This window comes from Urocitellus parryii, chromosome 4, assembly GCF_045843805.1.
Source record: "Urocitellus parryii isolate mUroPar1 chromosome 4, mUroPar1.hap1, whole genome shotgun sequence".
Lineage (NCBI taxonomy): Eukaryota > Metazoa > Chordata > Mammalia > Rodentia > Sciuridae > Urocitellus > Urocitellus parryii.
The window spans coordinates 14,085,005-14,097,364 of NC_135534.1; the positions used below are offsets into that span (position 1 = coordinate 14,085,005).

Below are 12,360 nucleotides of genomic sequence, written 5' to 3' on the forward strand. Positions count from 1 at the left end.
CCTCTGTAAGTTGAGGGCTGTCTGTAGGTTTAGCACTGTAATGTCTGCCTCCATCTTTACATGGTGGTTTCTCTCCTCTGCAATTCTCCTCCTCTTACAAGAACACTGTTGAATTTAGAGCCACCTGGTTAATCCAAGATATTCTCATCTAAAGATCCTTAATTTAAAATATCTGCAAACCCTTTTTATCCAAATAAGGTCACATACATGCATACCCAGGATGAGGACTTGAACGTGTTTTGGGGAGGCCCCGAATCAATGCAATAACATCCCTTCAGCCTTCTCTCATTGCCAAGAAGAGCTTTGGAGTAGCATGCAATAGTGGACTAGGGATACTGCTCTAATAACTGGGAATTAGAGCAGAGTGGGTGGTAGTAAGTGTTGGCTGACACTGGATTTTCCAACTAACCTTGTTTTTAGAGATAGGAAAAAGAAAATCAGATACAGGTATTAATTATATTAGAAAGGTTACAACGTTTCTTAAGAGGGCCAGGGATGGATGTACTTTGGATGTAGTAATGGACACAGCCGTATCTTGGTTTGATGAAACAGCTCAATTAGCAGAAAGAGCAGTGAACTATACTTCATGATTAAGTCCTGATCTTTTCCTAGGTACCAGCAATTTGGGCAAAAACTCACTTATCCTTCCTTCTCTCACAAAAAGCACACATAGTAACATCTGCTCTGCCTATCTAGCAGGTTTTGAGATAATATATCAGGAATTGTTCAACAAACAGTAAAGCCACAAAATTTAAGTCCCTATGATGATCAGACACTTGTAACTATATTTGAAATGATATACACTCCATTCTCATTATTTGTATTGGTTATGTTGTATGAAGTTGCTGTCAATACGAAATTAGAAGAGTATATTTGGGCCACAGTTCTTTGGGGTAACACAGGGTTAAATTTGTTAGTCTCTGGTCACATCATTTGTATCAATCAGACAATATGTAACAATTTTACATGTGTTCCTGTGAAAAGACAACTTATTTAATTTGTGGTATGATTCATTAACATTGAACTCACTGCCAACTGAGCTGTAACTCATGTCTGAACCCACCTTACCCACACATATATTTTCTCTATAAGGCATATCAAAACTTTCTTTTGTTTAGAACCCTAGGCAGAATTTTAACATTATGCCTGGGGGCCATTTAAACAGCACCAAACAATCAAAAACTGCAAAGGATGTAGGGTAAAATATACACTGGCAAGGACAGATGTGTATAGTATGAGAGCTAAAAGAAGTCTGAACTTCTTTTAGCTCTCATATGGTCTTGTCTCACCTCAGCTGGGAATGTGTGCCACAGGCAATTTGAAGTTTCCACCACTGTGTGCATTTTTGCAAGCGAGGGAAAGCACCCAGGTGTTTGATTTTGAGGGGTTACAGATTAATTTTAGGGTGTGGGCAAATTTGCAAACACAGAATAATCTGAAAATAATGAGGATATTCAGGCTGAGAGGTGGTATTCATTTTTTCCCTGTTTCATCCTTCATAAGTTATTCTAATGATCACACTGAAACTGAATTTTGGTCCAGGAATAAACCTTTAGGAAATGATACAGAGTAGGGAAAAGGTGAATCATACAGTAACCCTAGGAGATGTCTGAAGAAGACAGGGAATTGTGGGAAAGGACTATGCCAGCTTTTCTCTACTGCCATGGGTAAAGACACACCCAGCACATAAATCAGTATTGGTGGACTGAAGGCATCAACACAGCGGCGGGTGGGTCCTGTCCCTGCTCTCCGCCTGCCCGGAGCATCTCGTCCACTCCCTCTCCTTTCTCTCAGTTCCTATGGCCACCTGGCTCTGGCTGACACCCAATGCAGTCTTTCTCCCTGACCCACTCTGATGACCCTGTGGTTGCTTCCTCATCATGTCCTTCCCTTCTCTCCAAGGAAGCTGGGTGTCATGGCTGCTGAGACTTGCTCTTGGCTTTCCAACTACCACCCCCCACTTCACCCTATATCCCCCTGAGTAGAACAGTCCCCTTCCCTGCTTGGTCTTCATGACACTTCAAGTCCAGGGACTCCCAGAGGCCCACACCATGCAGCGAGACCTGGTATCCTTCAAGGCTCATGGTTCTCCTGTCTGTCCTTGCAGCAAGCACTCTAGTCCCAAGTCCTGAGACGGGAGGCCAGACATTTAGAGGAGCAAAGGCAGGGCCTTCCGAGACCTAGGCACTGGAAAACAAGTGGCCCAAAGGCCTGGGTGAGTTTGCCTCCAGCAAAGAAGGGAGGGAGAGAGAGGTGGGTCAAATGAGGCACTCTCCTTGAAATGGGCTCCCTCCCCATTGGGAGAATGGATGAGCTTCTTTCTCCTCACCCTTTGGCCTGCCACCCCAGCTTCTTCTCAGGGGTTTTCAGATACTTGCATCTTCTGACACTTTGTCCCCAGGGAAGCCAGAAGAAAGAATTCAGCTTAGAGCTTCTGGTAACCTAGGACAGACTTTCAGGTTCTAGATGACACTAAGTGAGCTCTGTGGTTCCAGGCTTTGAAAACCAGACCCCTGTGGTCCCCAAACCTGCTCCCTGGCTGGGGATGATCTTACATCTGTAGCATTGAGAAGACTACAATGCTCACCTCCTCAGATTGTGTCAGAGGTCAATCATGATATTTTACGTAAACTTTTAGCAAAGCCCTAAAAATTAAGACTTAACGGTAAAAGTTGGCTACCACGGTAATGTTTTTGATGGAAGAGACGGAAAGAAATGAAGAATTGGAAAGATGGCTCGCATTTGAGGAAAACCACAGATTCCACAAGACTTGTAGATAATGTATACTTGGAAGATGAGGGAAAGTACTTTAAAAGTGCCTCCAGGGACTCTAGTCTGAATTTTTTTTTCTTTTTCTTTTTGGTCTGGATGATGGGGTTGTGATCAGGAAAGAGGTAGAACTGGGTTGGGGTTGGGGGTCAGTCAGCACAACTTGAGCTTCAACAAGCTGGGTCTAAGGGTCCTGTGTCTAGTGGTTTGACTTGTAGAAATATGCTCACGTGAGACAGAGGGTTAGAAGTAATAATTGTGGAATAATCCAGAGGGGTAAGAGGGATGCTGGAACAACAGCTACAATGGCCAAGTGGAGAGTGAGGATATGAAGGGATTAGAGATGAGAAGATAAACTATGATATACATGTGCATGGGTTGCATTTGGGGGTGTGGGGGTAGTTACTGCTACTGCCTTATAAAGCAGACGGCTATTTCCCACAGAATTCCTGTAACGTTCTGGATGAGCATTTGCAAATGGGAAAAATGTGTAAGAAAAAAAGGTGCTAGTCGATATTACTTGGGAGTACATAGCAGTCAGAAAGGACCCTGTGGTATCTCCACCAGCTCACCTGTATTGGGTCTGGTGCAGCCTATATAATTTGACATTACAAAAAGCAAAACATTAGTATATACTTTGCAATCTCTCTGTAAATTCCTTAGTGTCATCATGACTGGACCTGGCATCTCCTCAGACATTTCCACTTCGATCTTCAACTTTTCTCCTCCTTCTGATGCATTAGGCTGACATATTACTGACATAATACAGAACTTCTTTTCCTGCCTCTACTACTCACAGAAACCTTCATTCTCTATTTCCTATTTTTTTTGGAGGGGGGATTCTGGGGATTGAACCCAGGGAGGCTTTGCCTTGGAGCTAATCCCCAGCTCTTTTTATCTGGAGACAGGGTCTCACTTAGTTGCTGAGGCTGGCCTTAAACCTCCTAACTCAGTTTCCCAAGTTGCGGGGATTATAAGTGTGCATCACTGTACTCAGTAATACCCTAATTCTTTATTAAATACCTTCTTCTTTTTTTTAAAGAGAGAGTGAGAGAGGAGAGAGAGAGAGAGAGAGAGAGAGAGAGAGAGAGAGAGAGAGAATTTTGAATATTTATTTATTTTTTAGTTCTCGGCGGACACAACATCTTTGTTGGTATGTGGTGCTGAGGATCGAACCCGGGCCGCACGCATGCCAGAGGAGCGCGCTACAGCTTGAGCCACATCCCCAACCCCTAAATACCTTATTCTTAAACTATTTATAGCAGCCCCATTTTCCTGACTGAACTTGGGCTGATATTATAACTCTGTAGCCATGTCCTAGATCATCCAAGACATTTCCAACTTCATTAATAAATCTTGTATCCCCTGAAGAATCCCAGGCAGTATTAATATGCCTTTTAAAAAAAAGGACAAGAAAAACTGACTACTGTCTATGTATAATATGTCCAAATACATCCTACTGTAATGTATAACTAAAGAGAACAAATATTTTAAAAAAAGAAAAGAAAAACTGACCATTCCAAATGCTGGTGAGGATGGGGAAACAGGATCTCTCATTCATTGTTAGTGGGAATGCAGAATGACAGAGTTCCTTTAGTAGACAGTTTGGCAAATTCTTACAAAGCTAAACATTCTCTTACTATACGACCCATCAATTGCACTCAGTATTTTCCCAGTTGAGTTGAAAACTTACATTCATACAAAAGCTGTACACAAATGTTTGGAGAAGCTTTATTCAAAATATCGCTGAAAACTAGAAGCAAATAAGATGTCTTTTGAAAGGTGAGCAAATAAACAAATCGTGGTACATCCATACAGTGGAATATTACTCAGTGATAAAAAGAAGTGGGCTATCAAGCCATAAAATACACAGAGAGAAACCTTCTAAATGAAACAGCCAAACTGAAAATGCTATATACTGTGAAACTATAGTTACATGACATTCTGGAAAAAGTAAAACTATAAAGGCAAGAAAAAGATCAGTGATTGCCAGGGGTGCAGGAGGGAGGGAAGGGACAAGCAGGTAAAGCACAGGGAAAGTTTTAGGGAGGTGAAACTACTCTGTATGACATTGCAATGGTGAATACATGACATCATGTACTTGCTAAAACCTATAGAATTTGACAACACAAAAAAGCAAATCATTAGTATACACAACTTTAAAAATTCATTTAGGAGTTCAAAAGATCAAAGGGAAGAATGTATGTAGGCTGTGACCAGTCTAAAGGTATTATAACTGAATTTAAATGAATAAAATAACTGCCAACGAGCTGAGGGAAAAGGTCCTGACTTTAAGTAACTTTGGGAAGGAATGGAGTATGAAGATTAAAAGCAAAAGAAATTGCACACAAACACTACATTTTTGTTGATATATTTCTCCTCTGGATACATTTTGCTTCTGTGCTTTACCACTGAGCTACATCCCAGCACTTTTTATATTTTATTTTGAGCCAGGGTCTCATTAAATTGCTGAGGGTCCTGCTAAGTTGCTCAGGCTGGCCTTGAGTTTACACTGCCTCAGTATCTCAATTCCCTGGGATTATAGGTGTGCACCACTGTGCCAACTGCATACCAGAATCAAACAGTTAAATAAATTACTGAGGTATGATAACAATTCTATTTTCTGTGGGTGGAGTAGAGAATTTATAGGTAGGCAGAGGGAGGGAGTGAAAACGATCCATGTGGTTATGGATCCATATGGAGTTAAGGGTATTGCAAGTCTATACTGATGATGGAATTCATGAAAGGGGAAAAGAGACAAATCTCCATGCGAAATGATCCCAAATAAATTATGTAGATTCTCCAGGAGTCCCCTACCTAAGGAAGGAGAACCTAAGTCTCTACTTCACAAACATGGGTTGTGCATAGTAACTTCCTTCCAAAGAGTACCACGTAGGGGAATACATGAATGATAAAACACCATTTTAGCCGGGGGACAAAGGCCATAACCAGTGATGGATCATGTTGACAGTATGATCCCTTGGTAGGGTGAGAATGATACTTCATTCTATAAACTTCCTCCCCAGTCCACAACCCAGTCCCATCAGAAAAGCATCTGTCAAATTCCAATAGACGGGCAGCCTAAAAACCAAGAAGTCTGAGAAACTGTCACAACCAAGAGGAGCCCACAGACATGAAAGTTAAATATGATGCCTACACTGGGTGGGATCTTGGAACAGAAAAAAGGACATTAGGTTAAAACAAAGGAAATCAGAATAAAGGAATATGACCTTCTAGATGCCCTTGTCCTCGTAGCCCGTTCATATGGGAAGAGTTGCCAAGGTCCAGCCTTGGCCAGGGGGAATGGGGTTCCAGGGGTCCTGAAGGAGGAGTGGTGTCCTCGAAAGAAGAAGAGTCGGGACGACAGGTTGCAAGTTCTGAGCAACCTCCAGAAGACATCTCTGCTGCTCCTGGAGGGACCTTTATTTTTATTCCTTTTTTACAGGTGTTTTTTTCAGGTAGTTAATGGATAGCTTCAAAGCCCGAAACTTTTTTGATTTACATAATTTTCAAGAATTACAGTCTTTTCTAACATACATTGATTACCTAAGATATTGAGTACATTGTTCAAAATATTTTTTCTGTAACCTTAGTCAATCATGATTAAGCTTTTACGTTTTCACCTCAATCACTAGGTGCTAAGCGACGCAACTAGACTATGTGACTACTGACCTATTATTCACTTCTGACTTTAAAGCATACCTATAATTATTTCATTAATCTTTAACTTTAAAGCATACTTATGATTATTGGTAAGCTTTCTTACTTCTAAACTAAAATGTCATTAAAACACACTTAAAGTAGTGAAAGTCTATTAATTAAAAGCCTACTACTCTGAAGTACCTCTAAAATATATGTTAATTTTACATTATTCTATTTTTAATTTCCAAGGTAATTTCTTTTTTTCATATGACCTATTCAACTGCTTTCTTAAAGAACTTCCTTGATCCTGGGTCAAAGCACACCAGTTTTTATGTCTTTGTAAGCTTTAACTAAAGGGCAGCCTTTATCCCTCAACCCATTTGTCATTTATGTTAACTATGTGTTTTCCATTTTTATCATTAGTTTCTGTGTAAGGCCAAGGAGGGTCTATTGGTTGGGGAAATGTATTTTTATTAGCCTCTTGTCCTCGAGGGGGATACCATAAGCTACATACCGTGGTCCTCATACTGTTGGCACAGCAATTGTTTTTCTGTAGCTAGGCTATTGTACAGGTTGTGGCTTTAGGATGGGGTTGGGGGGCTAATGTAAATTGTTAACCATGCGATAAATATTTCTTGTTGCTCAGGCTTGAGGAATAACATTGTTTGTATCCTGAGAGAGATTGAAATGCACCTCATGGCATGTCTCAATTGTATCCTTAGTCTCATTCTGGGAATTTTCCTGCAATCTCAGGCAATACGTACTTTTATTATTGATTGACATATGCCCTGTTATCCATATCATGAGGATCATAAACAAAACACTTAACATTCCCCATGGTTTCCAGATGGTGATGGTGCGGCCCTGCATCCCCCACACTGTGACCCTGTCAGACAGTGGCTACAGGAACACCTTCACCAAAGAGTGGATATTACTTCTAACTTTCCAGGACAAGTGTATTCTGACATTTAGTAATATGAGAATCTCAGAAATTGTAAAAGATTTTTGTTTGTAATCATTTCTAACCAAGCATTTAACTCTTCAGTCAACATTAACTACAGTGCCATATTTTGCTCCTGATTGACCCACACATTTTTCTAAGCATTTCCTTTCCATGTGTCAGATATGGGGGACAATTGGTAAGCAAGTTTAAGCTTCTGCTGTGAAGTGAATTTAGGGGAAGAAATGAAAAAAAAAAATCAAGTAACTGGAGATTGTCATCATAAATGTTGCTAAATCATATCAAGTCTTCATTTTGCTTGACTTTAAAATAGGGGTAGCTCTCCTCCTCATAGGGTTCTTGGAACTTATTTCTCTAGGGGATAGAAAAATGGAAAGTGGCCTGCAATATTGATTATTCATATGTTTTATGAAATTGACCATGGAATATGGAATAAAATAGGCAATCCCCTTAAAGTTGGTAAGTGGACTAAATTCTCACCAGTCCTCAGTACTCTTGACTTGGCATTTCTACATCCTGTTGGTTTAGAAATACATCATTATACCATCTTTCATGGTTTTGCTTAATATGTGAGAGGATACTGTTCATAGCCGGACCAAACTCAATGATATGAGCCTTCTCACTCAGTAGCAGACACGTGGTGCCAGCAGCATGCATGGCCACCAAAGAACCTTTTGAATCAAACACTGGAGAGCCAGAAGACCCAAAAAAAAAGGTGGTGTCATAGGTAATCACATCAGGATTTTGAAGCATTTCCTGGAAGCTTCTTTGAGTGTACATGTGGATAAACTCAGATTTATTGTAACCTCCTGCTGTTCTCATCTGAATCTTTTCCTTACATTTCTCTTCTCGTTTACCCTGAGGAATCACAACACAAGCATCAGTATGCTTCTTTCCTCCATCTGGATGGCCAATAATATATATCAAACCACTAGACGGTATAGGACCAATCCCATTATACAGTCCCGCAGGTACTTCTTGTCCATTTTCTTTCAGTTTCAGGACGGCGTAGTCAAGAGTTGTGTCAGATATCTCAAACCAAGGTTCAACGAGAAAGCAGTTGTCTTTTGTGACAGCGGTATCTTCATAATCGAATTTCACCATTACACATTGACTGATTATATCTGCCCACTGGCTTGGCTCTATTCCTTCTCCCACGATATCGTTTATTACATGCCGACAAGTGAAAATGAACAATCCCTTAAAAACAAAGCAGGTGGCACAGCCTTCGATTCCATTATTGTTCCAGAATATGTACCCCACTGAGTCACTGAGATGTGAAAGATGTTTGATCACTTTCACTGGAGTTGAGTTTTTTGTGCGTTTCCCAAAATTTGTTTTATGCAATTTAAAAAGAGAAGTATTCTTCTGTCTTTTTTTCATTTTTTCCTTCAAGTTTTCCCTGATTTTTTCACTTTCTCTTTTCAAACAGGGATACTCTTCCACAATGTACTCTTTCAACACACGGGTGTTTCTTTCTTCTACCTCATTGTTTTGAGCAGCTGCTGCCTTAGGGTTCATTACTTGATCAGCCTCAACTTGAAAGAGCTTACCTTCTAACTCATCTATCATCTGTGAGTTTTCTAGAATGGAGTCCAGGTTACCAATGAGCTTCCAATTGTCAGTCTCCAAAAAGGGAAGAAACCTACCATCCTTGCACATGGTGTCCTTGATGGTTTCTCCTTTGAAACCATAGACACAGAGTTTGTTTCCTTTTTTGTGAAGCTCCCCACGCTTCACAATTCGTTTTCTGGTATTCCCAATTGCATGAATGTAAAATTTGACCACGTCAGTAGATTCCTGGTTGAGCCGGCCAAATACTTGGCCATCTTCTTTCTGCTTGCTTTTACTTTTGGAAAATGTAATTACCACGTGGCTGTTTTCAGGAAAACAACTGAGTGGCATTCCAAGGTTTAAGAAGCCTTCAATTCCTTCTGTGCCACGCACCAGGATTTCCTTACCTGGCCGAGCCTCCATAGCTTTTCTGACAGCATCCAGGGTCTTGAGCCCCACCAGCAAGCTGTCCTCCTCGCTGTGTATGAGTATGTGTTTCCTGTTCTCATTTTTTCCAAGGTTTACATCCAAGGTAATATTAATGATCTTGTTTGAAGAAGTGGTCTGGACTTTTGGAGTTTTCCTGGGTGAGTGGGAACTTTGATCTTGGGTGTTAGTTATATCTCTTGGCCTTTTTCTAGATTGCATCTTCATTTGAATAATATCGGAATTATTCTGCTCTTCTTTTGGGACCTAAAAATGTATGTTAGAAGAAAAACCTTGAGACTCTGAATAGAACCCTAGTTTGTTGTTGTTGTTGCTTGTTTCCTTTTTAAATATGCAATTCACAGAATTTCTATGGGAAACTCATACTCAAAAAACCAGTGAATATAATTAGATCTGAGTTTAACTTTAGCTCTAGAATATAAGCTGAGCAGACTGTCACATCAGTCAGATAAGCTCCTAATATGATAAGCTGGTGCATTTTTCTGAGACACATGCTTAAAAAGCTACCAGCTTTAGTAAAGTGTCATTTTATGTCTTGTTTACTATTCTCAGCTGCAAAATTTTTACTTTTCTCAAACACAGTGATAAACTGCACTGAAAATTTTGTTCTTAAAATATCAAGTTCATGGGCTGGAGTTGTAGCTCATTGGTAGAGCACCTGCTTCAGGCGTGTGAGGCACGGGGTTCGATTCTCAGCACCCACATAAAAATAAGTAAATAAAATAAAGGTCCATCAACAACTAAAAATTAAAACAAAAATTTTTTAAAAATACCAAGTTCAGCAAAAATAAGTCACCATGATTTATTATTAGGCATTACATTTTAAACAAAATCCTCATTAGCTAACTGATTATCTGGTCATACAAATAGTTATTTCTAATAATGAATTCCTTCATTCACCCAGAACCTATCATGCAAAAAACTTATTTCCTCTATGACATCAATTAATCCCCCAATTCTATGAATTGAGAAGAAACAAATATGGCCTCTCTTTGTCTTTTTGATGGAGAAACTTAGGTATAGAAAGTTTTTCTTGTTAGTGCCTTTCCTAGCATCATGTAATAACCACTAAATGAAGTGAGTGCCAGAATACCAACACTTAAGTCTAATATTCCTTTCCATGACACCAAACATTTTTTCTTGGTAAAATTTGCATTCATGACAATCATTTTTTTGGGGGGGCAGGATACCAGAAATTGAAATCAGTGGCCCTTGCCCCATAAGCCACATCCCAGCCCTATTTTATATTCTATTTAGAGACAGGGTCTCGCTGAGTTGATTAGTGCCTCACTTTTGCTGAGGCTGGCTTTGAATTCATGATCCTCCTGTCTCAGCCTCCCAAACCACTGGGATTACAAGCATGCATAATACTGATTTTTGTAGGGTATCATCTTAAGAACCAGCAGTTGAGGAAGGGGAAGGAATTAAAGAGGATTAATCAAACATCACAAAAATCAATGAAAAATTAAGAGCAACTGCTTATGAATAGGACTTCAGGAAAATGTACCTATGTCTAAAAGGTACATTTTCCTGAAGTCCTACTCATTACGGTGAGGGTATGAACAGGCCTGGATATGCTAGCAAGGCTACATTCTGGTAATGGGAATAAAAAAGCCAGGATTGTCGTAAAGACTAGGCCTACCATCATTGTGTAGCACAGCCTAGCAACATGACTGGCATGTAATAGGGTAAATTTGTTAAATACTAGTAGTCAGGGTCAAAGAGATAAAAAGAACACAAGATAATGTGAATTTACTTGTGCTATGTGTGCAAATCTTCAAAAGGCATCTCTAAAGCCTAATGCTGTCAGAAACATCTTGCTCATGTACCCCATGGGAGCATTGCAACAGAATTCCAACTTGTCAAAGTATTCTTGGACACATATAGGAACTTCTGAAGGAAACACATTACAGGTAAATTCTTTTACCTGACTAACATGGTTATGGTAAGAATAAATAAGCAAAAAATTTGTTTCATAAACTGTAAAGCACTATACAGATGTAGGTTATTATGATTCAGTATATCAGCCACACTTGGCATTGTATTTCTGTGCTATGAAATAGATTAATTTTGGTTTTGTTTTATCCAAAGTTTAATACAGTTATTTGGTTTTTATGGTTGTCCAGGAATTATTACCAGTTTTTTTTAAAGGCTAGTGTGACATGACCAAAATTTTATGTATGTATGTGTGTATATATATATATATATATATATATATATATATATATATATATAAAATAAAGTGGTTGAGGAAAGGTTTTACCTTATATAAATATTTCCAATATATAATGATATGATTTCTTGGCAGGAAGATTTATGCAATACAGACTCAAGGATGGCTAAATCTAACATTAGCATATTCATTACATAAATAGTATTTACAAACATACCTGAGAAAAATAATTCTCTATTTTCATGTTTTTTTTCACATCAAACAAGTTCTTCTGTGACCTGCGTTTCTTACAGCTCATGATGACTTGAAGATGAAATAGGTAGTTCAGCTGAAACACTAATTTAAAAAAGGTTCAAGTTACAACAGTATCTTCATAGCTGTCATTAATTATGTAGAGGAAGAGATGAACTTCCTTCTTCAGCTCTGGCCTTGCCCTCCCCAGAGATATTAACCTAGCAAATAATTTACCCACCAAGTATTATCACCCCAACAATAAAAGCTTTCTTTTATAGAGCATTATGTGTCAGTCACTACACTTGACACTTTATGAAAATTATCTCTAACTGCGAATCCCAACTACAGTGGGAAAGAGGTTATATCTAGATTTTTTTGTTTTTAAACTTGGGGGAAAGGATAGCTTAAAGAAGAGAGATCTGTCCAAGTGCAAATATTAAAACCCATAGAAAAATCTGTAGTTGGAGAATTCAAAAGTGTGTTCTTCTACTTACCTTGAGTTAAAATTTGATCTCTATTTAAGATGGAGATGCCAGAGATGGTAAAATTTAAGGAAAAGGGTAGGAAAGGAACTGGTTAA

At 39.1% G+C, this 12,360-nt stretch overlaps 1 protein-coding gene across 1 annotated transcript; it reads right to left on the reverse strand.

Annotated features, from left to right (window-relative positions):
• Positions 1–7,858: 7,858 nt before the first annotated feature.
• LOC144254619 (serine protease FAM111A-like) lies at positions 7,859–11,918 on the reverse strand. The gene is made up of 2 exons (XM_077797992.1): positions 11,764–11,918; positions 7,859–9,619 (listed from the first exon to the last, which is right to left on the reverse strand). Exons 1-2 carry the CDS (start codon positions 11,842–11,844, stop codon positions 7,859–7,861), a joined length of 1,842 nt encoding a protein of 613 aa, XP_077654118.1. The 5' UTR covers positions 11,845–11,918.
• Positions 11,919–12,360: the final 442 nt, after the last annotated feature.